The 26,843-nt window shown below is 39.1% G+C and overlaps 1 protein-coding gene across 1 annotated transcript in view; it reads left to right on the plus strand.

The window, feature by feature from the left end:
* Nucleotides 1-26,640, plus strand: part of scp2a (sterol carrier protein 2a) — a 70,237-nt gene extending 43,597 nt beyond the window's left edge. The window contains exons 12-15 of the mRNA XM_043699314.1: nt 5,022-5,121; nt 14,621-14,750; nt 20,911-20,990; nt 26,035-26,640. Of these exons, the coding sequence (XP_043555249.1) occupies nt 5,022-5,121; nt 14,621-14,750; nt 20,911-20,990; nt 26,035-26,130 (406 nt within the window). The 3' untranslated portion in view covers nt 26,131-26,640. The remainder of the gene's footprint in view (nt 1-5,021; nt 5,122-14,620; nt 14,751-20,910; nt 20,991-26,034) is intronic.
* The last annotated feature ends 203 nt before the right edge of the window (nt 26,641-26,843 follow it).

Consider the following 26,843-nt stretch of genomic DNA (forward strand, 5'->3'; position numbering starts at 1 on the left):
GGTTCTTTACCCAGAGAGTGGTGGGGGCATGGAATGCGCTGCCTGTGGGAGTGGCAGAGTCAGATTCATTGCTGACCTTTAAGCGGCAATTGGATAGGTACATGGATAGGTGCTTAAGCTAGGACAAATGTTCAGCACAACATCGTGGGCTGAAGGGCCTGTTCTGTGCTATACTGTTCTATGTTCTATGTTCTATGCTGGCGATCAGAGTCAGGTTCCTAATAAAGGGCTCCGGCCCGAAACGTCGATTCTCCTGCTCCTCGGATGCTGCCTGACCTGCTGTGCTTTTCCAACAACACACTCTCAAAGCAGTGCCCAAGGCATGCCATTGGGTGTGAATGTGTGGCATTATGTCAGCCCAATTCCATGAGCAATGGTGTGACTCTTTGTAAGCATTGTGGTGTAATTGCTGCACGGGGAAATGCACCACACTATCAGCCTTTACACTGTGGTGTTTTGTTTTTAATTTGTTTAGCCTTTGGAAGTAGCAAGTCTGTGCTGGAATTTCCAGTTTGAGCAGGGATTATTCAATCTTAATCACTCTCTGTGTAGCAAATATGTGAACAAGAAGCAGTTCAGTATTTAAAGATGAAATCATCAATTTTGCACAAGGTCAGGAAAATGCAGCAAGCTTCATTTGATGTACTTATGTTGAAGTTGCTCTTCTGAATTGAACATTAATATGCACAGGAATGTTGTAGAAGGGCCATTATTCAGCTGGTTTACGTAATAAATTTGTTCTTGATAATGGCATATCTAATATTTCCTGTCCTTGTGGCTCTATCGGCATTAAAGATCATCCAGTTATGGATGTTGTGAAACTTGAAAGGGTTCAGAAAAACATTTACAAGGATGTTGCCAGGGTTGGAGGATTTGACTTATTAGGGAGATGCTGAATAGCCTGGGGCTATTTCCCTGGAGCATCGAAGGCTGGGGGGTGGGGGCGCAATGACCTCATAGAGGTTTATAAAATCATGAGGGGCATGGATAGGATAAATAGACAAAGTCTTTTCTCTGTGGAGGGGGAGTCCAGAACAGGGGCATAGGTTTAGGGTGAGAGGGGAAAGATATAAAAGGGACCTAATAGGCAACTTTTTCACGCAGAGAATGGTGTGTGTATGGAATGAGCTGCCAGAGAAAGTGATGGAGGCTAGTACAGTTGCAACATTTAAAAGGCATCTGGATGGGTATATGAATAGGAAGGGTTTAGAGGGGTATGAGGCAAATGCTGGCAAATGGGACTAGATTAGGTGAGAATATCTGGTCAGCATGGATGAGTTGGACTGAAGGGTATATCTCCATGCTGTACATCTCTATGATTTTAACTCATGGTATCTTTGATGTGGAGGTGCCGGTGTTGGACTGGAATGGACAATGTTTAAAAAAAAATCACACAGCAACAGCTTGTAGTCTAATAAGTTTATTTGTAAGTACAAGTTTTTGGAGCGCTGCACATTCATCAGGTAATGAGTGGGGCAGGATCGTAGGACGCAGAATTTATAGTAAAAGATCAAAGTCTCATACAACTGATGCGATGTATTGAACAAACCGAGATAGCTGTTAAGTCTTTAATCACTTAGAATAGGGATGCAGGTTTCGATTCATTAATATATAAATCCCGGAACATCTTTCAAGTCACAGTCCGAGGACAACTGGGATTTGTAACTTGAAAGATGCTGTGGTTCTGTTCACTGAGCTGGAAGTTTTTGTTGCAAACGTTTCGTCCCCTGTCTAGATGACATCCTCAGTGCTTGGGAACCTCCTGGGAAGCGCTTCTGTGGTGTTTCCTCCGGCATTTATAGTGGCCTTTCCCTGCCGCTTCCAGTTGTCAGTTTCAGCTGTCCGCTGTAGTGGCCGGTATATTGGGTCCAGGTCTATGTGTTTGTTGATGGAGTTTGTGGATGAGTGCCAAGCTTCTAGGAATTCCCTGGCTGTTCTTTGTTTCGCTTGCCCTATAATGGTAGTGTTGTCCCAGTCGAATTCATGTTGCTTGTCGTCTGTGTGTGTGGCTACTAGGGATAGCTGGTCGTGTCGTTTCGTGGCTAGTTGGTGTTCATGGATGTGGATCGTTAGCTGTCTTCCTGTTTGTCCTATATAGTGTTTTGTGCAGTTCTTGCATGGGATTTTGTACACTACATTAGTTTTGCTCATGCTGGGTATCGGGTCCTTAGTTTTGGTGAGTTGTTGTCTGAGAGTGGCTGTTGGTTTGTGTGCTGTTATAAGTCCTAGTGGTCGCAGTAGTCTGGCTGTCATTTCAGAGATGTTCTTGATGTATGTTATTTCACAGCTCTAGGGTAGGTGGGATTTAAACCTGTACCTCCCAGTCCAGGAGTAAGGACACTACCACTGGAACACAAGAGGGTCCCCTTCCTCTTTTGCTAGCCTACATATAAACATTCCAAACATCTGGATTAGTCAACCATAAGATGGTCACAATTTTAGCTTTGGACTAATTGACCTGTTTATTGGCAAATTAAATTATTTGTACACGGGAAATTTAGTATTCATGGAAACCAGCAGAATTATGAAATCCCTTTTGATAGAATTTAAACATATGCAGCGAAATTGCATCGCCCATCTACAGCGCCACAAGATGTTTGCACCTCTCTCAATTCTGCTTTGTAAAGGTTTCATTTTTGTTGTAAGATAATAAAGAAGGCAGAAGGCCAATCTGCCAAGCACTGCCAGTCAATCAGAGCCCAGTCGCCAGCTGTCTTGGGCAAGCAGAGAGTGCTGGAAGTGATGAACCTTCTTAAAAGTATTGTCAGCAGATCTGGGCACCACAATTTAGGAAGGATATATTGGCCATGGAGGCAGTGCAATGCAGGTTCACAAAGCTGATACAAGGACTTCTGGTGTTGTGAGGAGAGGTTATACAAATGAACCATGTTTCCTCTAGAATTTAGAAAGGTGAAGAATGATCTGATCAACATCTTCAAGATATTAACATGAGAAGACAGGATAGATAAAAATAAACTATTTCCACTGGTTGGGGATTCTAGAACTAAGGAGGCACAGTCTGAAAATTAGGACTAGACCATTCAGGAGAGCTGAGAGGAAGCACTTCTAAACACAGATTGGTAGATGTTTGGAGCTCTCTTTCACAAACAGCCGTGGATGCTAGATCAGTTTTTCCTTTTGGATCTGAAGAAGATAAACTTTTGTTAAGTAAAACATTAAGAGATATGGCCAAAGGTATACGAAATTAAGTCACAGTTCAACCATGATCTCACTGAATGGTGGGGCAGGCTGGAGGGGCTGAATGGCTTACTCCCGTTCCTATGTTCCTTTGTAAGATACCATAGGCAAATCCATCTGGGATTCCAACTGTAATACCATGCAGCCTTCATTTAATCTCTGAGCCTAAACTAAATTGCAGGTGGACTTGAGGGCAAAGGTGAGAGAAAGTGAGGACTGTAGATGCTGGAGAGTGAGAGTCAAAAAGTGTGGCACTGGAAAAGCACAGCAGATCAGGCAGCAAGGAGCAGGAGAGTCGGCATTTCAGGCATAAGCCCTCCCACAACGTCGACTCTCCTGCTCCTTAGATGCTGCCTGACCTGCTGTGCTTTTCTACACTACACTTGAGGACATAGGTGTCAACTGGCTTATGAATCAAGCTAATTGAAACCCTAGGGATGGTAGCTGCAATCTTCTATGAGCACCTTACTTCCTCCGATTTAACTGATGTTGGGTCTTTCTAACATTTAAGTGGGCTCAACTGCCATGGTTTCTACCACATGAAGCTCCATTAAATCCAGCCCTGTGTGTCAGCCAGTAAGCTAGAAGTAGGGCTGGACTGAACAAGAGTCTTTCTACACATCAAATAGAATTTCTAACCTAAACTACAGCAAAGGCTCCTGATTAAAAGTTTGAATATTGTGAGTATCTCTCCCACAAAGTGTAGTGAGTGAGTGGAGAAGATAGTAAGAAGAGGTAGGTTCTTTACGCAGAGAGTTGTGAATGCATGGAATGTGTTGCCAGCTGTGATGGTGGAAGCAGAGTCCTTGGGGACATTTAAGCGACTGGTGGACATGCACATGGATAGCAGTGAGTTGAGGGGTGCGTAGATCAAGTTATTATATTTTACATTAGGATTAAATCTCGGCACAACATCGTGGGCCAAAGGGCCTGTTCTGTTCTGTACTTTTCTATGTTCTATGTAACGTAAATTAATCCAGTCGGTTACAGAAATGTAGTCTTCAGCCTTCATTGATGGGGGATATTATCCTATTGTTCTTTGTGTGGCTGAGATTTGATGTCATCACTGTATAGGAACTCATAACTGTCATCAGATGTCTGAATTAATGCACTGAGAATTAACTCAGTTCAGTCAGATGTAGAAAGTAAAACTCTCAGTGCTTACATGTGAGGCAAGTTTCATGCTGGGAAATTCTACAAACTGCATGCTGTTGGAATGCACTGATGCAATTGAAAATTCTCTCAAATATTGAATTAAAAGCAATGTAGTGTAACCTTTACTTTTTAGATGAGCAGAGACTTTGAAGTAAGTTCTTTAGTAAAGGGAATACAAACCATAGAGTATAATTCATTAGGCAAATCCAATCATATTTTAAGATATTAATTTTTAAATTTTATTTCAAACCTCTCTTGAAATTGCTAATTGCAATTACTGTGGAAAAACAAACTTTATTTTCCAAAATTCTTTTGAATGCTTGTAGGGGAATGGTAACAATGCTTCCTGTTGTGACAGTTTGTACAATTGAGAAAGATGTAGGACTTAACTAACCTTTTTCAATGCAAGATTTTCAAAATTAACTGTTCATTTGCACATTGCTGCTAATGGAAATGTTTGCATTGCAGGAATAAAATCCCTCCATTTGTGCTGTACCCACCATGGGAGTTTTTCATTTTCTATATGTTTGCATTTCTATTTCTTATTAAAGTTCTAATTTTCCTATACCAGAAATAAAGTTTTCAATGAAATGCATGACATAAGATGTGCTATTCAGACGATGTTCTTTAATGTTTTTGGCTTTAAACTATTTTATTCTCATTTTCAGAAGACAAAATATCCAAGCAGTTCTGACCAATGCTGTGGCCAATGTCAATGGATTCAAAGCCCAAACTGTGTTTAGAGAAATTGAGAAAAAACTTCAGGAGGTGAGGCCAATTTTTGACTCCTAACATCTGTTGAAGTTTTAAAAAGATAAATGTGAACTTAGTGAATAAGGTATGTGTTCTCTCGCCCCGATTGAGGCTAAGCTCCTTCTATTCGCAATTAGCTGTCATACTGAAATGCTTTTGTTAAGCAGTTTGAACCCTACTCACTACTGCTATGAAACAACACTGTAAAACTGACTGACATGAAAGAAGAAATAGTGTGCGCTTCTACAGTACAGAGTACTTCGATGTGACTAGGGTTGAGACCTATGTTTCAGCTAATTAGACAATTTGCCTCCTATTCACTTTCTTCCTACCTGCAAAAGCACATTGAAATTAGAAACTTAGGCCGAATATTGAGGGCACTTCAGTTAATTTTAATATATGGGAGAGCTACTAGATTTTATAGACATAAGGAGACCATTCAGTCCTTTGTTCCCGTGCCAGCCCTTTGATAGAGCTATCCACTTGGGCAATTCCCTGCTCGTCCTCCATCGCATAGCAATTTCGTTTTCTTTTTTAATATGATATTGCCATTTCTTACTCTTCAGTCTGCTTACGATACCTATTCAATTAGTGCCTTATTTGTGTTTTTTTTTCCCCTCATGTCTGCCTGGTTCTTTTAACAATTATTTAAAATATGTTTCAATTCTCCTTTCCCAGTTGAAGTAGTTTCTCACTCTACCATACCCATCCTTCCATAATTTTGAACAATTCTATCTTAACATTATGAAGTCTGCCTGCTCTTCCAGTGCATCCATGCATTCCAATACTGTGCCATTTTCAGAATTTTCCAACACTATTCCTCGTGTAATCGTTGAGGGTTTTACTTTATTCTGCTGAATTTTTCTAGCGATTTCTGTGTTTTGGTTATGATTTCCAGCAGCTGCAGTTATTTTGTTTTTATTTGTTCCCAAACTAAGCTAGTCCTATTTGCCTGGGTTTGGCCTATGACTCCAAACTTTTCCTATTCATGTATCTGCAGTTGTAACTGTACCCACTTCCACTGCTTCTTTTGGCAGTTCATTCTACACACAAAATATTCTCTGCATAAAAAAGAAAAAAGTTACCCCCATATCCTCTTTAAACTTTTCTCCTCTCTCCTTATAAAATGCCCCCTAGTTTTGAACTCCCCCATACTAAGGAAAAGACCTATCCTATTCACCTTATCTATGCCCCTCATGATTTTATAAACCTCTACAAGGTCACCCCTCAACCTCTTGTGCTCCTGTGAAAAAAGTCCCAGCCTATTTTTATAATTCAATCCCTCCATTCCCAGTAACGTCCTGGTAAATCTTTTCTAAACCCTAATAATATCCTACCTATAGCAGGTGACCAAAACTGTACACAGTACTCCAAAAGAAGCCTTCACCAGTATCCAGTAACAACTTCAACATGACGTCTCAACTCCTAGACTCCAACATCTGAGCAATGAAGGCAAGTGTGCTAAATGCCTTCTGAAGCACCCTGTCTACCATGATGCAAATTTCAAAGAATGATGTTCGTGAACCCCTAGGTGTCTCTGTACTAAAACACTACCCGGGCCCTACTGTTAATTGTATAAACCCTGCCCTTGTTTGTTTTACCAAAATGCAATATGTCACGTTTGTCCAAATTAAACTCCATCTGCCAGTCCTGACCCCATTGATGTAGATGATCTCTTTGTTATCTTAGATAACCTTCATCACTGTCCAATATACCAGCAACTCTGATGTCATCTGCCTCCCAAACGCTTATCGAAATTGTTTTACATAAATGACAAACAGAAGTGGACCCAGTACTGATCCCAGTGGAACACCGCTGGACACAGGCCTCCAGTCCTACACCACCAGCACCCTCTGTCCCCTATCATCAAGCCTTGTCAAAGGCTTTAGTAAAGTCCACATAAACGAAGCCCTCATTAATCTTTTTGGTTACTTCGTCAAAAAGCACAATCAAGTTTGTGAGACACTATTTCCCTCCCATAAAACTATGCTGATTATCCCTAATTAGTTCTTCCCTCTCCAAATGCATGTAAATCCTGTCTTTCAGGTTAGCCTCCAACAACTTACCCACCACCAATGTCAGGCTCACAGGTTGATAGTTTACAGGCTTCTCTGTATAGGCTTTCCTAAACAAAGGCATGTCATTAGCCATTCTCCAGTCCTCCAGGACCTCACCCGTGCTTCTCGACAATACAGATAATTCTGCTAGGGGCCCCGCAATTTCTTCCCTAAATTTTCACAATGTCCTAGGATATACTTGATCAGGAACCAGCGATTTATCCAACTTTGTTTTCTAAGACCTCCAGCACCTCATTTACTATCATGTTAAATGTTTTCAAAGCATCAGTGTTTATTTGCCTGAGTTCTCTAGCCTCTCTTTATTTCACCACAGTAAAAAATGATGCAAAATATTCACTTAGTATCTCTCCCATCTCCTGAGGTTCAACACATAGACATCCTCGTTGATCTTTAATAATGCTGACCTCTGAGACACAATACTCTCTACAGTCTGTTAAAGCGGTAGTTCTATTCCCGTGTGATCTCACATTATATGAAAATCCCATAATAGTAGCACCATTTAAACCAATGGGACCCAAATCACAATTATAACCAATACAGGTAAATAAAGTTCATGACCTACATATCATGGATTAAATTCTTTAATCACATTGTAGCCAATTCGCATTGAAGAAACACAATTTATAGCAGAACCGACTGTACCTCTGTGGATTCTGATAAACAACTGTTCATCACTTTCTTATAAAGCAAAGTTGAATCCATGATGTCATTGCTCTTTTAATTCCGTGGACCTCATTTTTTCCAACATCTGTTATGTGACACTTCAGTGAACCTTTCACAAGTAGTGGCAAATCGCCACTGTCTTCGCAATCCTCATCAATATTTAATTCTTTAAGTTAATCATGATTGCCAGGCAGTTGTCACTCTGAATCTTTGCAGTTTATTATGTGATATTGCATTTCTATGCAATTTATAAATAATGTTGGTATTGATGTGTGTAATGGAGCTACAAGTGGTAAACTGTGATGCAGGTTTCTTATATCCGTTTATAGACTTTCTCACAAAACAACAGCTTGTTCCTTCCCTGCTATTATGATGCTTAGCACTGAATATCTCTCTGTGTATCAGAAGAGTTAATCTTATTCATGCAAGCAACATATTTTGCAGCTTACATACTATCAAAAAAAAGTCAAGAATCAGTGGCAACATGGTAAAAATGTAAAATTTGTTCACAGCATAATAAACAAAGAACGCAATGATAGGGACAGAATAAAGGCCTTTGGTGTTATGTGAAATCTAAAGCAGATGTGTGTTAATGTGAAATGCATTGGCTTGACAGGCCTTTTGCTGGTGTTGTACAGTTGGCTCAAACCTGGATGTTTTCTCTGGCTCCTGTCTACACTTCTCTAAGAAGGTTTTGTCTGCTTTGGATTCAGTTTAAAGCATTTAGTAAATTGATATGAAACAGCTTACTTGAGTGTGTGTGTATTATTGACATCAGTTGACCTTGTGTGCATGTTTCAACAATGTGTCTTACAGAATGAGATCCAGAGATTTTTAGTCGCAGTGATGGTCAGTATTTAATTTTCAAGCTTTCTTGTTGGTCTACTTTGGGGAAAAAAAAGGGGACTGTTGGTGATAAAAGAAATGCAGTTTGCTTTGATCTGTTGTTGTTAACCTGTGCAAAATTTGTATGACACTTTACTGATCGAAGTCTGGGAATCATGATAACAATATTCAGCAAAAACATCTACAACTGAATATCACTCTGCAGGTGCTTCATAGGAAATTATTAAACAAAATCCTGGCATATATATTCCCTTGAGTCTGAGTATTGTTCTGCAACTTGGACAATGCTCACTTTGAGGTCGTTATGTTGCGGCAAACATGTTTCATATCTGTTCTACCCAAGATGAGTTTTTGATCTACACATTACGCTACTTCCTTATTATCTATTCAAGCAAGATGTTACATGGGTTACGCCAATAGATGTGAGATGCCCAAGTTGAGATTCTCATTACTGGTGGGACGTTTCATATCAAAGGTCCTGGTGCTGTATTTAATGATCAGCTTGATACTATTTCAGGCAGTATAACCAAGGAACAATCCTTCAGCCTGGGCTGGTCATATCAACTGAAGACCTGGCTCCTAACAACCGATATTAGCTCCAATGTCCTCCAGGTGCTGCTAGTCAGCATCACTGAGAGATGTGCAGTCCTCTTCCTGACTGATGAGAAGAAGGCCATCTCATTAACCCAGATCCATCCAGCCTGGGCACAGAACACAGCATGAGTCAGTGCTGTGGCTTCACAGAAGAGGCGTGGCCAACAGTGTCACAAGAATGTCAATGATCTCCTGCACGCTGCAAGAGTAAGTGGTGTCGTCATCTCTTTCTTCACACACTCACTGAAACTTTTGCACTGCACGACTATCTGTTCAAGGGTGATGGTTTGCTATCTTTAGCACCCCATGCATCATATCCACTGAAAGGCTAATTCCCATTTCACTGTCTCAAACTACTGACAACTCCTGCCCATTGTGCTTCCAAGGCTAGCACTGACCCCAGGACCATTCTCGTAGTGATGTGGAGATGCCAATGAAGTACTAGTTCAGTGAGTAATGTTGTGTTCTGCTTTTGTAGCTGAGCACAACACCAGCACGTGAATCTGCATTAGCTTTTTCCCTTTTCAATGGAATTAGCGGCAACCAGGACAAGGCCACAACTTGCATCATTACTTGTAAGCACCACCATGCTGGAGGAATGTAAACCCTCAGAGGCTGCACCAGCAAGATGTTCACCTGCACCGTCCACCAGTACAGAGATAATCCATTCATTAGGTACTCCAGATGAGATTAAGGGGACATATCACTGATGTGTGTCTGCAGGCAGTCAAAGAAGGAATGCTTCAGAACTCTGACATACAAAGAACTGCTGGAGATTGGGCACCTGCTCAGCCCCATCAGATGCCATGCCTTTATATTGGCTGTAAGTCCCATGGTCAACCTGCAGAGAGAGGCATAGGAACATTGGACAGGTTCGTCATAGGCTGGAACAAAGGATGGTGGAATCATCCCAGATTCTCATTATGTTGTGAATCCAGCGTAGAAGCAATTATTGTCACCGTGGGAAAGGTGGCAGCCACTTCTAGCAGAATGCTCAGCTGATGCTGGATGTGCACTCCAGACCTGCACTCCATTGCTCTTGCCATGATGCCTAACTTCAAAGGCATGGCATGAAGGAGACCAGGACCCTTTATCTTGCTCTGCATGTTCTTTTCTCTCAAGAAAGCACAGTAGTTTCAGCAAGCACACAGGGCAAAAGAGTGGTACGAACACTGGAAGTTTCTTCCCAGACCAATCCAGACTTGCCCAGGCCCTCCATTGCCTCCCTGTTTGTGATCACAAAGCTTGCAGCAATTCAAGCCAAGGAGGATTAAGAAACTCATGGCTTGAAACTCCTTATCAGGCTAGGCCCCTTGCCATCAGGGGATCTTTGGAATTTATAAGAATGAGGAGCTACCTTACTGAACTATACAAGATTTTTAGTGGAGCTGACGGAAGATTCTGTGACGTTGTTGCACCTTGTGGAAATCTTTAGGATCAGGCATCATCATCTCAGAATAAGAAGTCGCACATTTAAAGCAGAGATTACAGGAATTTCTTTCTTTTTTCAGAAGATAGTGAATCTTTGCACCTTTTTATTGCAGCAAACTGCTGAGGCTGGACCACAAAAGTATACTCAAGGCTGAGATAGAAGATTTTTTAGTCAGTAAGTAATCAAGGCTAACAGAGAAAAGGCAGTAAAGTGAAGCTTCAGGATTATCAGATAAATCACAATCTCATTGACCAAGAAGACTCCATGGGATCTCAGGATCCTCAAGCTCACCTTCCTGAAAGCATTCCTTTCACTGTTACACATCCTCCTATAGCACATCCCTCCACCTTTGCCAGTTCACATTCTGTGGAGTACAGTACACCATTATGAAGCATAACACCCTGTCCAGGCTGCGCTGCATGGCATCACTTGACCGGTCTAGGCATCAGAACCTCATCTTCATGAGATCTTCAGTCTGGAACACAATGGCCCTGGTTGAAGTGTAAACAGCGCTGTATCTCTCCTCAGCTGCAGTCTAAGGATTTCTTCGAGGTGAGCCATAACTGGAGAGGGGTAACAGTTATTGTCCTAAAACCACCCTTGTTTGGGCTAAGCTTAATCCTAACACACACATTAATTCCTTGATAGACAAGACACCACTCAGCAGAGGTACAATTTGTGGGAAGGAAAGCAATCGCTTTTTTTTTCTTTAAATACCTTTTGTGTTGTCATCTTTTCCAAAATTATTTGCTGTTCCAGTAAAAACAGCCGATAACACACAGTACTTCTTAACTCCTGACTTTTTCCAAGAAATCACATGATGAATGTCCGGTAATGTCTAAGTTGCATTCTATTCGATTGCTGAGTAAATGGTCACAATTGCAGATATCAAGGTAGGACTTGACGCGATATCTGAGGGAACAGCTTGGTCTCAAAGGGGAAGTTAAATCAAGTCATGGTCACTTTCTTGTCCTGCCTTATGTGCCATGCCACAAACCACTTTACCCCCATGCTCATTTCTTCACAATCTTCCTGTGGTGTGTGAGGGTATGGCAGATACATTGCATTCATTTTGCAACTAAACGAAACATTTATGTCTCCCAATTTGGATTGCAACCTTTATGAACAGTTGTTTATCTTATTAATATGCTGAAGTTCCAACCTTGTGTTTGAAGAGTGACTTGCAGGTTTTGCTTATGATCCATGATTTAGCTGCAATTCTTCATGTCCCCTTATTGTGATCCATGTGGTTCTTATGACCATTCACTAGCCCCCTTCATCGGTACCACTTCAGATCATCATTAATCTACCTACTTTACCCCTGGAATGCAGAATTCTCATGATGTCTATGCCCTGGCTAGCCCTGCACCCGCCCCATATCGAGGCAAGAGTAATCATGACTTAGTTTAACTTTTGAGACTAAGCTGTCCTCTCAGATTTACTACCTTACTGTCTGACTGCTTACTACTCGGACTCCTGAGTTAGGAATGGCGAAAATATAACCAACCTCTGCTTCAATGCTTATGGCTCCAACTGATCAATGCAGATGACAGAATTGTGCCGGTATGTTCACATAACAGAGACAGCAAGTATACTCGGAGTCTATATAATGTAATTTGAGTGATGCGCCCTCCATGAGGTCTTTAACTTGTGGAAAAAATAAAACACAGTGCTGTGATACTGATGCATGTTTATATTTTTGTAAAATGTTCTCTTGCAAGTAAACAGTTAAATGTATTAAACCATTGTACTTTAAAGGCTACACATGAGATAGATTAGATTAGAATGGTTACATGAGCAGTATTCCAGGGATGATATTGGGATTTGCTTTCAGTTTAATTTCTGAATGGACCCTTTTCTTTTATTTTTCTTTTTATACCCAGTGCTTTCATGCACAACTGTACTTTTGTTTTCTCATCACCAAATCATGTTGCTTTTCCTATTTATCCACCACCACTCAATTACCAGTATTTCCAATTAATTACCAATTTACATGCAAATGCTGTCAGGGCAATGCAGTGACACCAAAGGTGAGGGAAAGGGGGGAGGAATTAAATCAAAATAGAGCTGAAGAGAGAAAATTGACTCTTTGTACCCAAGGAAATGTACTGTGAAACAGATGTGCCTTTCTACTCAAACAGCATAAGCTGCAATAAGCGGCTAACATAAACTGATCTATAGGGAAGTGGCATTTGCTTATTATAGTATATTTTAAATTTGAGTAAGATCTTGCGTGACAGATTGTTTGGCCTTGTCTAAATTCTGAAATAACACAGAGATTATCTGTGAAAGTAGAGATTTTATGCAGGCTTTTACATTATTCAAGAAGTTTACATTTCACAAACAAGAGTTAGCATAAAACTGTTTATTTTACATTATAAAAGTGCTTATTTTAGTTATTGATTAGTCAAAAACAGCTAAATTGACCTTCCAGTGCGATGCTGTCTTGAACTTTTGGAATAGCCTAGCTTCAAATCCCAGCTTGTGCAAAGTCAACCAATGTTGCAGAATGTCATGCAGGTGTTTAAACTGGTCTTATGCCATCAGTATAGAAAATAAAAGGCTTCATTTGGAGTTAGAGCATGCCATGCCAATGGATAATCAGCACTTGTACAAGATGATCAGCTATAGAATGGATTAATGACATTTCCTGTTTATTCCATGAACATCAGTAAGGACGAGGTTATTAATGTAATAATGTTAGTGCTAGTAGCTTTAGCTTGTCAGTGCAACTTGAGTTAATGTTTTCTTCTGTTGAGATATTAAATATTGCAACCATGCTAATCCGAATTTTCTGATATTTTGACCAGTCGAGTGTTTTTAAAACTGACAAGTGATTATTTTGGAAAACATAGTTTTAGTTGACACCAATTAAAGTAATTTTCAACTTGTTTCAAAGTCATCTGGTATTGTAGTTGGATATTTCAGTGATGCAGCCAACTTGTCAATTTATTGAAAAGCACAGAAATATGGCCCTTGCTATGACCTGCAATGCAAGTCCTTAAATGATTACATTGTCTATTGAGTATCATCTTCTTTCAAGGGTTTATCTTTAATTGCTGATATTCTTAAAGTTGTATCTCTGTTTCATTTTGCAATTGGAATTCTGACCCATGCTGTGAGTATTTAAATTTGAACCAGAATTATATAAAATTGGTACACTATTTATGTTAGATAACCATGTATCAAATGACTCCTGAATGTGACTATAAATTCACATTTATTGCTCATTTAAGTTGAATGTTAAATTACTGTTGGCAGTTCAGGTCCTTAAAATCTTTGGAGTGAGCAGCCTAATATCTGGAAGGTGCTTGGTGTGGACCAGTGTAAATGGAGCATTCGAGCACTTCGCAAAGGAAATCTGTGTAGTTAAATATTGTTTTGATTTTTGGCATTTGCCACAATTAACAATTCTTTATGTGAACTCCAGTGCGTTAAACATTTGTCACAATTTGTCATTTGAATATCCCCATCTCATTACATTTTTCCACTACGCAGCAGGTCTATGAAAAATCCTTTGCAGATGGTACAGTTTAGGAATTTCATGCCTGCTTGAAAAGTTGTTGACAATCTTGATACTGTGCTGTTACTATTGTGTAGTTCTTCATTAATGCTATTTGGAGTGTCATTTTTGTTGTCGGTTCACCCTTAGTTAATTGCTTCCTCCCTGATAAAAATAAAGGATGGAGGCTAAAGCTGAAGGAAGGAACAGCCATTCAATAATGAGCTTTTATCTTTAATCCTGTGCAGGAGTGCAAAGCAAAGCCATGGTAATTACGTGTATTCTACTTGAGGTTTAGACTGACTTGATATATTGCCGCTCAGAACTATTTGACTAAGATTAATCTTACTAAAGTCAAAAAGAGTATTAATTTCCTATCCCCGTGTTTTTTTTCTCTAGGAAGGAGAACGTTTTGTGAAGAAGATTGGAGGTGTGTTTGCATTTAAAGTCAAGGATGGCCCTGGTGGAAAAGAAGGATTATGGGTAGTAGATGTTAAGAATGGAAAAGGATCTGTGGATTTCAATTCTGGTAGGATGAATTTTCTACTATAACAAATAAAAGGGTTTATTTTGCCCTTTCATCATTAATGATATAAAGGAAGCACCTGCATACTGGTGTCTAGTAGCAGCCTTTATTTTTATAATTTATGACTTGCTGCTGGTTGTTTTGGAGGCTTGGGAGCATTGTGTGTAGCGCTCCCATATGTTAAAACATTCCATGAATGCTGAACACTGTCCATGCCATAATGTTCACATTAAATTCCGCTTCAGTTATATTAATGAGTTTTCCTCAAATTATTTGTTCTTAAATTCCTCTGCCTAGCAACATTCAGCAATTTTGGGTTTCTAAAGGAAAAAAAAGCCTACAAGAAAACATACAGGATGATTGGTCATTAGAAGGTCAATTTTAGTGAAGTCTCCAATGTTCTTACTAGCTGCTTGCATACAGTCACTCCTGTGTTCTACGTATGGCTATTAGCACGCTAATCGCAGCATTAACTTTTAGTTCTGCACGTTGCTGCCATGCATAGCCTTAGAGGCTGGCACAGCTGGTAAGAAAATTCTAATAGAATAGAATTTGTGCGAACACTGATAATGACCCAAAATTTTCTGGAATTGGTTAATGAATGATGCCTACTATTTGTTCAATTTCACTTGTCCAATTAATTTGCTTCATATTTGGTACGGCAAGCAATTGAAAGTATGAAAGAGGAACAGTGTAGCACACAATACGCGGCAACTGGGCCTGAATGAACAGAGAAGGTATCTTTGGAGTCCTTTGATCAATAAGATTGAAGCATCATCAATGAGCAACTCAAGCTCTGTACAAGGAAGTGCAGGTTAGCATAATCAGGTGCAGGAAGAAAGAGGGAGAACAGGGTTGGATTAAGAGCAACAGGATTTTCTCGCACATATCCAACCAAAATTAAAACCTGGAACAATGAGATTTCACATTTTGTTGTTAATTCTCAGTGCCAGAGAGGCTGACTGGCAGGCACAGACGTGTCACATCGTTTGAAGCATTGATTGAATTTCAATTATCCCGCTCAGCTTTCTGGATTGAATTTATTTCACATTTTACGGAGCAAGTACTGACAGTATATGTGTCTCAATGCAGTTAAATGGGATCTAGACTGATGTTTTCGAGAAGCAAGTAGCATTTCCAATAGTAACTGTTCACTTTCTGCATTTAATCAAGCAACTACATGATTTTTATGTAGTATTTGCACATAAATAACAGGCTATTAGCCTTGTTATTTTGACAGTGATTTTGGGGCTAATACTCAAGATCATAGAGCAGGTCAGAAGAAGGTATTCTTAACATCAAGCCAATCTTTGTTTTCTTTCATTTAAAAAAATCTGATTAAAACGTGGGAGAGTTTGAATCAGGCACTTAAGTGTTTTTAATTTTCTTTCCCCTTTTTGAATATGTATCTTTCTCTCCATAGACCACAAAGTTTCATAGTTATTTAATCAGAATGTATGGTTTGCAATTGATGCAAGTTTAATAATCTTGCATCAAGCTGAAGTCTCCTAATGCAGCAAGCTAATGGAACTTGTATCGTATGTTGTCACTTCTCTTCAATTAAGACTAATATTTCACATTGAAATTCAATAACAGGCTATGTAGAATGGCATCTAACGAAAGTTAGGAAGGAAAAGAAGCATGTGGAAGTGAATATGCTGAAATAGCATGTTTTAAAACTAGTCCTTTTCATTGTCCTTTTAAAAGCTAATGATCTGAGGTTCTTCTTTAAAGTATAACATCTTGACAATTGCATCTGATAACAGTAGATCACGTAAAATCACAGAGGTGTTATAACGTGGGAGGAGGCTGGTTGATACTTTGTGTCTGTTCCATCTTTCTGCAAGAGCAATTCACTGTGTACCACTCTCCTGCCTTCTCTGAGTAACCCTGAAAGGTTTTCCTCTTCTGATAATTCCAGCATTCTCACACAAGCAGATCAAGCAATGAGGGTTGAAATAAAGAAATAAAGCATAACATTTAAGTTGCTAACGGAATCAAGGAATCACAGGATTGAGCTAACCATTCATAATTGTATTGAACAGCAGAATAGATTCACAGGGCCATATTGGCTACTTCTGATCCTATTCTTTATGTATGTTTGGTAAGGTTTAGTTTGTTCACCTTGCATCAACATGATGGTTACAACAACAATGGAGACATTTGGAGATGGTCAATGTTGCCCTTGACGATCCTGAACGATGGAATAGCCATTGTCTCACCTCCGAAGCAAGCAGACACATAGTCAAATATATTATAGAACTGTTTAAAAAAAATTATAGCAATGAAAGAGGTCATTCAAACCAACATGTCTATGCTGGAGTAATTTTATAATTTTGTTGAACGTTAAAGGAAGCTAGGAGTGATTGAGTGTACTAGTGTATTTGATGAGCCACTTTTGTTAAAATTACCACTTCCAGCAAAACGTATGGTCTGTCTCCTGTTCCAGTAAATGTGACTGGTGCGAGTTAACTTTCTCATCAATAGTGCTCACCAAAATTTTGACAGACAGTAGTAATACCGTTAAGCTAGGCTGCCTCGCTGAAGAAGTGGTAATTGATAGTAGGCAATGATACCTGTTATAAATTAGCCCAAATGTGAGCACAACTTGTTGCATGTGGACATGGACTGCATCATTCTGTGTGGATATGAGAATGGAACTGAATGTTTCAATCTTTCAATGAAGGGAAGGTTATTAATAAAGCAGCTGTAGAAGGTTGGACCTAAAACACTGTTCTGAAGATTACATCAATATCCAGGGGTTGAGGAGAAAAAGCCTACAACAACAAGAAGGACAACAGTCATTGCTTATGCCATTTGTAATTCCAGCCACTATTGATATATCTTTTATTTCAGTGTTCCCAAGTGCTGCTTGGTACCATTCCTCATTTAATGCAGATTCCTGAAGAAAGGCTTATACCCCGGAAATGTCGATTCTCCTGCTCCTTTGATGCTGCGCTTTTCCAGCAACACATTTTTCAGCTCATTTAATGCTGCCTTGATGTCAAAGGCTGTCACTCACTACTTACTTCTGGAATTCTGTATTTGTTTTTGCTCCATATTGGACCAGCGCTATAATGTGGTTATGGTATAGCCCAACATAATAATGAGGTGATAAAGTAAACCATGGCTCATATTTTGATGGTCCAATTTCTCAACAAAAGCAGCGAGGATTTGAGTCTGGCTCAAGAAGTTAGGCACAGGCCATTGAAAGTGAACCCCCTCAGCAATACCTCCCTGTCTGGAACCCTCTAAAATGTCCATAAATATAGAAGACTTCAGATGCTTCTGATTAAATTAACTAATGTAGTTACTCAGGAAAATTTAGACTACATTATTTAATAGTCCAAGTTCTGAGTAAGTATTAAAGTGAACCCATGATAACCTCACACACTCCAACTGTGCCTCCCCCAGACTGTAATCTGAGCCTCCTCTTCATCTGCAAAGTCCCAACCACAGTTCCTATACATTCAGACTGAACTGGACTAATTTCCCCACTTCTACCCGATTTTTCTTGAACCCACCCAACCAACCCTTAATACTTGTCCACCCATCTTGCACTCTATCCCCATCCACGCTAGCTTCCTACACACTTGGCACCCTAACCCTTACCCATCTGGCATCTTACCACCTGGCACTGTACCCTCTCCCCAGCTGCCAAAGTATATGTCAGGACCTTTAAATTTCAAAATCTGGCAGCTGACTGGTATGAAAATGGGCTGTGATTTACCATCCTCTAACCATTCTGCGCTATGAAAGAATTGTCAGAATGCAGGTACGACTCCGCATTTCTGAAGGAGTCCTGCACAGAATCTTCTTTCAGAAATACCGAGCTCCCTTCATTTGTGAAAAAAGAAGGGCTGTTACTCTCTGGAAAATTTGGCCTATGATCTTCCGATGGCATACGTAACACTCCAGAGTTACAGTATTATTTGAATAAAGATTGAGCGTTGCTATCGCCTACAGGAACATCGGGGATGTTGAATCAACTTTGCTTATTGAATCCAAGAAGCTTTCTTAAGGCAGATCCAAGTTTGAATTGCAACTCTAACTACAGTTATTTTCAAAGAGGAGATTGCAAAATAAAAGTGTGCCTTTTATACTTACAAATAAAAGAGAACCACAAGTTTCAGGATATCATGGATAAACAAAAGAGGTCACAAAAAATTAAACTGGAAAGTTTTTGTTTATAGGTGCTAATTCTGGAAAAATATTCAATCTGCCAGCAGTGGTTTGGAACATGACACTGAAACCTTGCACCTTTAACACCAAATGACTTTAAACTCTAATTTTGCTTTGGATTGAAAAATAGATGACAATTCTTATGAAGTGCAAGATATGTTCACTTATTTATCTCTTCCAGATCCTGCGCAAAATGTAACAAATTTCTATCATGCAAACATTCTGTGGGAACTGAATCTGCAGGAAACTTGTGCTTTGTACATGCTATGTTTTTATTAAAGGATAAGGAGTGAGAGAATTGCACAAGGCTACTTACTGGCAACTGTAACATACATTTTGCTAGAACAAGGCCACATATCATTTTTTTAAAACCTGAGGTTACAATGCTGAATCTCCATTAAATCGTTTTGAATTTTTTTGTTGTTGTTGGAGAAGCTGTGGGTTTTCTTTTAATAAAGGGCTATGCATACCAGTCCTTTAATTTTATTAAATCATACATTTTCAAAATGTTCAATGGGATGTTTTAAGATGCATATCCACTTTAAGACATGTGTTCTTCCAAAGCAAAATTGTTACTTGATGGTTTGCTGCATTTGCTTTTTTAATATTTTCCATGGAGGCAGCTGTTTTTATGAGCTGATAAATTATAAGAAGCAAAAATGTTTGCATCATAGAAATTCATTACATGTTGGGCAGGATCTGGAATATATAAATAAGTGAACATATAAGTGCACTTCATAAGAGTTGTCATCCATTTTTTTCAATCCAAAGCAAAAATTAGACTTTAAATGGAGGATGAGACATTAAAGAAACAGTTTGTGTGAAATGGATCTCCTCATAAATTTGTTTCAAGGAATAGATAGACTGCAAATAACCAATATAGAGAGCAGGGCAGTAGAGTTTAATATCCTACTAGCAGATGTTAAAAAGCTGTAAAGAGGTCACTGTTCAACAGTTCAATATAATTGGATATCTCCCTCTCAGGTGCTGAGTCTGTGGCTAAGAGCCTAAAAATCTGCTGTTATAAGTCTGATAAGCTAAAGAGAACAAGAGAAAAAGACAGAACTGAGCAGAAGACAAGATGGTTGAATAATTTTTGACTTAGTAAAATTCGTTCTATCAAAACTTGCAATGCTGTGGAAATGTTGTTGACAGCAAATCTTTTTTATATATATGATTTACTTCACCAGAGTTAAAGATGCTGACTTGCGTTTATTGTCATCTCCTGCTGAAAGAATTCCAACTACCAGTTCAGAAATATAAAATACAGGAAGTGATGAGTTAGTGAGTAGGTTAGACGATTGCCTGTCAATATTTATATTAGTATTCATGGGATGTAGACGTAACTGCTTCAGCCAGCATTTGTTGCCCATTCCGAATTGGTTAAGAATCAACCACGTTGCTATAGGAATCAAGCCATATGTAGGCCAAACCAGTTAAGGATAGCAGAATTCTTTCCTTAAATGATATTGGTGAACTAGATGAGTTTTTAATGACCATTGACTGTAGTTATATGGTCACTATGAGACTAATTTGTTGTTTCAGAGATTCCAGTTTTAGGGCCAATGTTTAAATCTTAGCTAGACTGATAAGAGAAAAATCCCAACTGGCTCCAATTGTCACTCCAGTCAACTGGATTTCAGTTGTCAGAATTTGGTCACTCCTGTTCCCACTGTAGAAATACCTACATCTAACAGTAATTGGCAGTTTCACTCCGTGTAGGATTTACAAAAAACTGGTACGCTCTTTTAGTGTTTAGGTTTGCTCCTTTATGTTAAAATGTTGGAATATAGTAGAAGAAATTTTACTATAGTTCTGCAGATACAAGGTGCTGATGTATAGCTTTTCCCATAATTGGTTATGACAACTTAAGAAAGGCAATTTATAGTGAGTGAGCTCAATCATGCTTTGTTTTGATTAAGGCTATAAATGGATTTCCTTTCAAGAAAACTTAACTTTTGTTTTCTGTGTCTGAATTCAGAGAAGAAAGCTGACTGCACCATAACTATGTCTGATGATGATTTGTTAGCTTTGATGACTGGCAAGATGAATCCCCAGACTGTAAGTAGTTTCCATATAAAATGTTAAATAGAAGGCAAGATTTATTAAATCAATTGCTTACTTTTCAAATTGAAGACTATTTGGCTAAATGCCTTTTTTCTGCAGTCCAGAATATTGCTTTTAACACCTGTTGTAGCAAAATGAATAATGGAAACAAAATTCAGACATGGCATCAAGCTCCCCAAACATACACGATGATACATTTTGCTGGAAAATTGCATTCCGTTAAGTTTACTTTTTATTGCTATGGCCCACTTGCAAACTCATAAGGTTCACGTGAAAAGTCTGGAAACACACAGAATATTGATTAAATCTTGGAGAAGAGCCCCCATGTCTGTCAAAAGTGAAGGAATTGCCACCCCCAACCTAAAAGCATCTTGTGTTGCCCAAACTGCATTGAAATGTAGCACCAATCAGATCCCTGCCAAAAAATGACTCGGCTCAGACATTGCAGCATACTTAGACTTCTTTGATGTATTTATTCGCATGAACTAAAATGTATCGTGGATTAAGAGAAATGTAACACATTTAATAGGAGAATTTTTGGATCTTTGGTAATATAGTGTGAACATGTATGACTATATTTATCACTTTTTCTTCTTTTCATTGAGCAGACATGACTTTTTATGGCTTGCATTTTTTGCTCTGTCCTGAGAGCAGTAAGAATCAACCATGTAGTAGACTTTTTATGTGTCTTTGTCCTGCCAGCCAAATTGTCCAGTTTAAAGTTGAGCTTCACAACTTGTCATGGCAGGTTTTGAATTCATGACCTCCAGTCACCTCATGTTACAACTATTTGGCTACCAAGCCTATGGTAACTCTTATGCCAATGTTGAGTACCCATCAGGTCAGGTACAGTTCCTCTGATCAATGTGCTACTTTGCAATTAGAAATACAAAAAGTAAAATTAAGAATTTAAACTCTGCATAATTATGGAGAATATAAGAGATCACTTGGAACCAAAAATATTGAAAATAAACCAAGGCACAGAGGAACTAGAAGTAGAACTCTTGCCTCTTGAGTCAAATGATTGTGGGTTCAAGTTGTCGAATTTGAGATGTCCTGCAGAATTATCCTGTCACTGAGATGGTAAGTATGACGCCATAATTGCATGAGAGTTTTAAAAAATCAGATTCGCTCCAAGAAAAGATTTCTCAATTAATTCTTCATGCCTTAGACAGCGAGATTTTGATCATTGAATGTTGAGAGGCAATTTGCATGTATTTCCATATCAATAATTGTAAAACTAATAGTAATAACGTCATGCTTCCAATCTGAAAATCAACTGCACAATCCAAACTGGTAAGTGCAAGTAATTTTCTTTTCCTCTAGGGATAGAGTTTTTGACATTTTTGAGCTATTGCTTTAGTCATGCCATCAATGGATTAAGCCATTAAATCCTGCTACTTTAAATTTTAATTTCATCTAGATATCAGTACTGGTCAAAGAATCTACAAAATGTATGCCCTGAAGCAACCATGACTAGTCCATTGTGACTATGGGTACCACCTTGTAGTCAAGAAGTCTTAATGTCATAAGGAAATTAAAAGCAGAAACTGATATTCCCAGTTGGCCAGGCAAATACTGGAAGAATGTATGGTAGCAGTTGCCGTATGCTCTCTCCGGAATGTAAGTCTTCAAGGACACGGGCTGTGATGTGGAAGGTGACTGTGGGGATCATGCTTCATGGGAAGCTGCTAGCCAAAGCTGTCCTCCAGTGGAGCATGGGCACTTTGTCTACAGTGCATTTGATAAGGTCGCATGTCATCTCTTTTATTAAGGTAAAAACAATGACTGCAAATGTTGGAAACCAGATTCTGGATTAATGGTGCTGGAAGAGCACACCAGTTCAGGCAGCATCCCAGGAGCAGTATTTACTGCTCCTCGGATGCTGCCTGAACTGCTGTGCTCTTCCAGCACCACTAATCCAGAGTCTCTTTTATTGAGATTGACTATTAGCTCCAAGGGCAATACCTGTGCAACCCTGTTTGCATAACATTCATTTAATTGTTAAAGATGTGAGGGCTCAGGAGTTCCTTCAAAAACAGTCATCTCTGAATTTCCCCACAGATTCTCTTTCAAGTTGATATAGATGGCAGATGTCAAGCTAGTCTATCATGTGGCATTGTTCTGCTGAGAAAGCATAAGAGAAGGAGACAAGAGTTTCAGCAAGCCCAGCAGCAATAACCGCCTGCAGTGTCAGCTGTACTGTTTGTAAAGGAGAAGACACTGGATGCTATCCCCTTCAAACGCACAGAGGAACAATGAGACACTGTCTTCATAATGTTCGCTGCTGTTACCTCCAAATGACGGAACAGTAATGACAGAGACTCTGTGCAGACTCAATGGGCTGAAGGTCTGTTCTGTACTATCTGACTCTATGACCAAGAATCATCTTAACCATTATTTCAAAGGATGCAATTAACAATGCTTGGGTGGCAATCCTATCCCAATGCCTATCTAGGTCAGACTACTCTTAATTTCTTTGCTAGTATATTGTTTTGTGAAACAACTGGGGTCCTCTGTCATCTGTCAATATCTCACTCAGGTGTGTGTCTGGGATTTTGCTGATGCCAGTTTCAGTAGAGACCACCTTTCCGCCATTGATGAGAGTCAAACAGCTAAGGCATAAGAATTCTCAGACATTACTGGCTCCTCCTGAAGCCAGGGCACTATCTGTTGTACCCATGTTGCTTTGAGAGCACTGCATCAGTATCATTTGTGACCATGAAAGGGCTGTATTTCCTTAATTTTAATACATTTGTGACCAATGAGGCCACATTTATAGGTCTGTGCTAGATATCCTGGAACTGTCACTCTTCTCCTATGTACCATGCAGTAGGAAGTGCCAGACTCTCTTTAAGATCCTCAACTGATACAGGGATAATTGCTGGGAGACCAGAAGGACCTCATCCAAAACTTACTCATGAGAGCCATAAGAAAGCCACAGACTGACACAGACCCAAGGCCCAGTGCTGCCCATGTTTCCACCAGGGCTGTGCTGAGCAGTTCTTCAGAGAGCTGCTCAGACAGGGCTATGCGTATAACTCAGACATCATTATACTGCATTCTTATTAATTCAAGGGACAAGGGTGTTGCTGGCTCGGCCTTAGTTAGCCTGGTTCTAGAGTCACATGAAAACCAGATCAGGATGGCAGTTTCTCTCCTTAAAGGAACCAGATGGGTTTTTCTGATAAGTTTCATTGTCATCATTAACTCTGAAGACCAGATTTTTGATTAATTCAAATTCCAACTGCAGTGGCATGATTCATCCTCAGATTTCCAGAACATTACTAGAATCTCTGGATTAAGATTAATAGTCCAGTGATAATACCACTAAAGCCATTGCCTCCAATTGTGCTGCGTCTCTGGCAATTTGAGCCAACAAAGAAGATTCTTGGCTGCAAAGGAAATGGGGAGTGAAGGTGAGAATAAACAGACGTCTAGAAGATCAGTCCATATGAGGAATGCACACAGTTTAACAGAGCCCAAGAAGATGCCAATTGTCAGCTTTTGTACAATGATGTGGCTGGAATGAAACTTTGTATTTAAATTGCTCATATGGCATGCCAGACCCTGCATCATGTAAATTCAAGATATAACTTGTTTGGTTGCTGTTCTACATTTTTTCTATTGCTGAATAAATGTTGCTTTATCCTTTTTAATATCCAAATTAAGTCTTCAGTCAAACTTACATTAAATTAGCTACACATATTCTGCTTTGTATAACAGTTGAGAAAAAGCAGCAGTGAGACATGGTACTAAAATTACATAGCTCTGAAATTATCTGAGAGGGTATGAGATACAAGTCATCTACAATCTACTCTCATGAGAGCTATCAGGTTGAGAAGAATTCTGATAAAGTTCTTTCTGACTCTTTCATTTGGTTCTCTTCAATGCTGCACAGTGCACAAAAACTATAACATTACTTAGATATGCGTAACCATGTTCTATGACATTTAACATGCAGGGCAATATTTTTTGCAATTCTGCCTTCTCACCCAGTAGGGTAAAAACAAGGGCTGCAGATGCTAGAAACCAGAGTCTAGATTAGAGTGATGCTGAAAAAGCACAGCAGGTCCGGCAGCATCCAAGGAGCAGGAAAATCGACGTTTCTGGCAAAAGCCCTTCAGTAGCTGAGTGAAAGTTTTGTTTATTCACTTGTGGGACATGGGCATCACCGTCTGGCTAACACTTATTGTCCATCCCTAGTTTCCCCTGAGAATGTGGTGGTGAGCTGCCTTCTTCAACTGCTGCAGTAAATGTGTTGTACGCTGACCTACAACTCTCTCTTAGAGAGCGAAAAGTGTTGAATGATGTGTGCAGGATAGGCGCAGGAACTTCCCTTTTACATCACCTTTAGTCTGGAGAAAGTGAAAGGGCTGAGCAGTTCTGGGATGCCCTTTTAATAAGCTTTGGGGTTCCTTTACCCTGTTTCCCTGATGGAGAGAGATCAAGGTTCCTCCTCCTCTTCCTCTTACCTTGCCATAGTTGATGAGCATCTAGGGTACAGTGAAGAAGTGCGGGTCTGAGTGCATATCCATTATATTTTATATTCTCCTTAATATATTCACCTCATTTAACAGTGTGCATTTTGTGCTGCTCCTGTTCAGGACTAACTTTAGGGAGACACTACATTTACAGTCAGAAATTATCATTGTGTCACCCTTACTCTATTTTGTTAGAATTTTAAATGACTGCATTCTTAACAAAAGAATGCATGACAATTATATTGTTTTAAAGATTTCAAAGGCTACATTCTTTAAGTCAGAATTTGAAAGGAATTCAGAACAAACGCAGTCATTCAGTAAATCCAAAAGGATGCTTTGGGTGAGAAATGGAAATAACACTTGAAGCAAAAAGATATTAAGGCAATTATTGAGCTTTACTTTATACCACATTTCTTCCTAAATCGAGAGTCAATTGATTAGATGCATTGTACCTAAATAAAAAAGTGAAAATAGGTTTCATGATTATCACTTATCTCGTGTGAAACATTCTTCTTTAAATTATTTTTTATTAAAAATTATTTTTCTCTCTCTAGGCCTTCTTTCAGGGAAAGCTGAAAATTGCAGGTAATATGGGCCTGGCCATGAAACTTCAGACTCTACAGCTTCAGCCTGGCAAAGCCAAACTGTGAAAATTCATCCCAAGGGATTTTTGCAGCTATCCAGACAAGAGCACCAGCCTCTGATCTCATGATCTGAGAGTGGCAGGTTACCAGGGAAGAGTTTAGGAGCCACTATCTTCATGTTTGAAACAATCTGGAATAATTTCCGATACTTTCTAATTACACTTGAAGTTTGTAATACTGGTATCTTGCTGAGCAGATTTGGGAAAATGCAATTAGTTATATTCTAACTGATTCAGTTGATTTCTGAAAATGATGTAAATGTAACTTTAAATATATTTTGTAAAATGCTTTATTACTATCCATATCTCTACATTGAACAAGAATAGCTATCAAACTTTAGGTTCTTAATGGATTCTGCTGTCTCAATTTAAATGATTCACTTTTTAAATTTATCTTTCCTAGCAGGTTCATTGAATTATTATCACCTTTGCAATTCCTTAATCAACAAACGTTCAGGATTTAATATGCGAGATATTGTAACATCCCTACTAATAAAATAAAATAGCGCCTGCTTTATGTCTTTTGTGAATGACTGACTTATTTCATTTCTGGATTAACTTTTTGACACTATCTGTGGTAATGGAAAATGCTTTCAAGTGTATAAACTATATTACCATGTTTTTGTAGCTAATGGTAATTTTTTAGAAATCTAAATAATTATAATTATGTCAGTTTCAGAAACAGCATCCAAGTACATGGGTGGGTGGCTTTGTTTAAAG

The sequence above is a fragment of the Chiloscyllium plagiosum genome, chromosome 11, assembly GCF_004010195.1.
Source record: "Chiloscyllium plagiosum isolate BGI_BamShark_2017 chromosome 11, ASM401019v2, whole genome shotgun sequence".
Taxonomy (NCBI): domain Eukaryota; kingdom Metazoa; phylum Chordata; class Chondrichthyes; order Orectolobiformes; family Hemiscylliidae; genus Chiloscyllium; species Chiloscyllium plagiosum.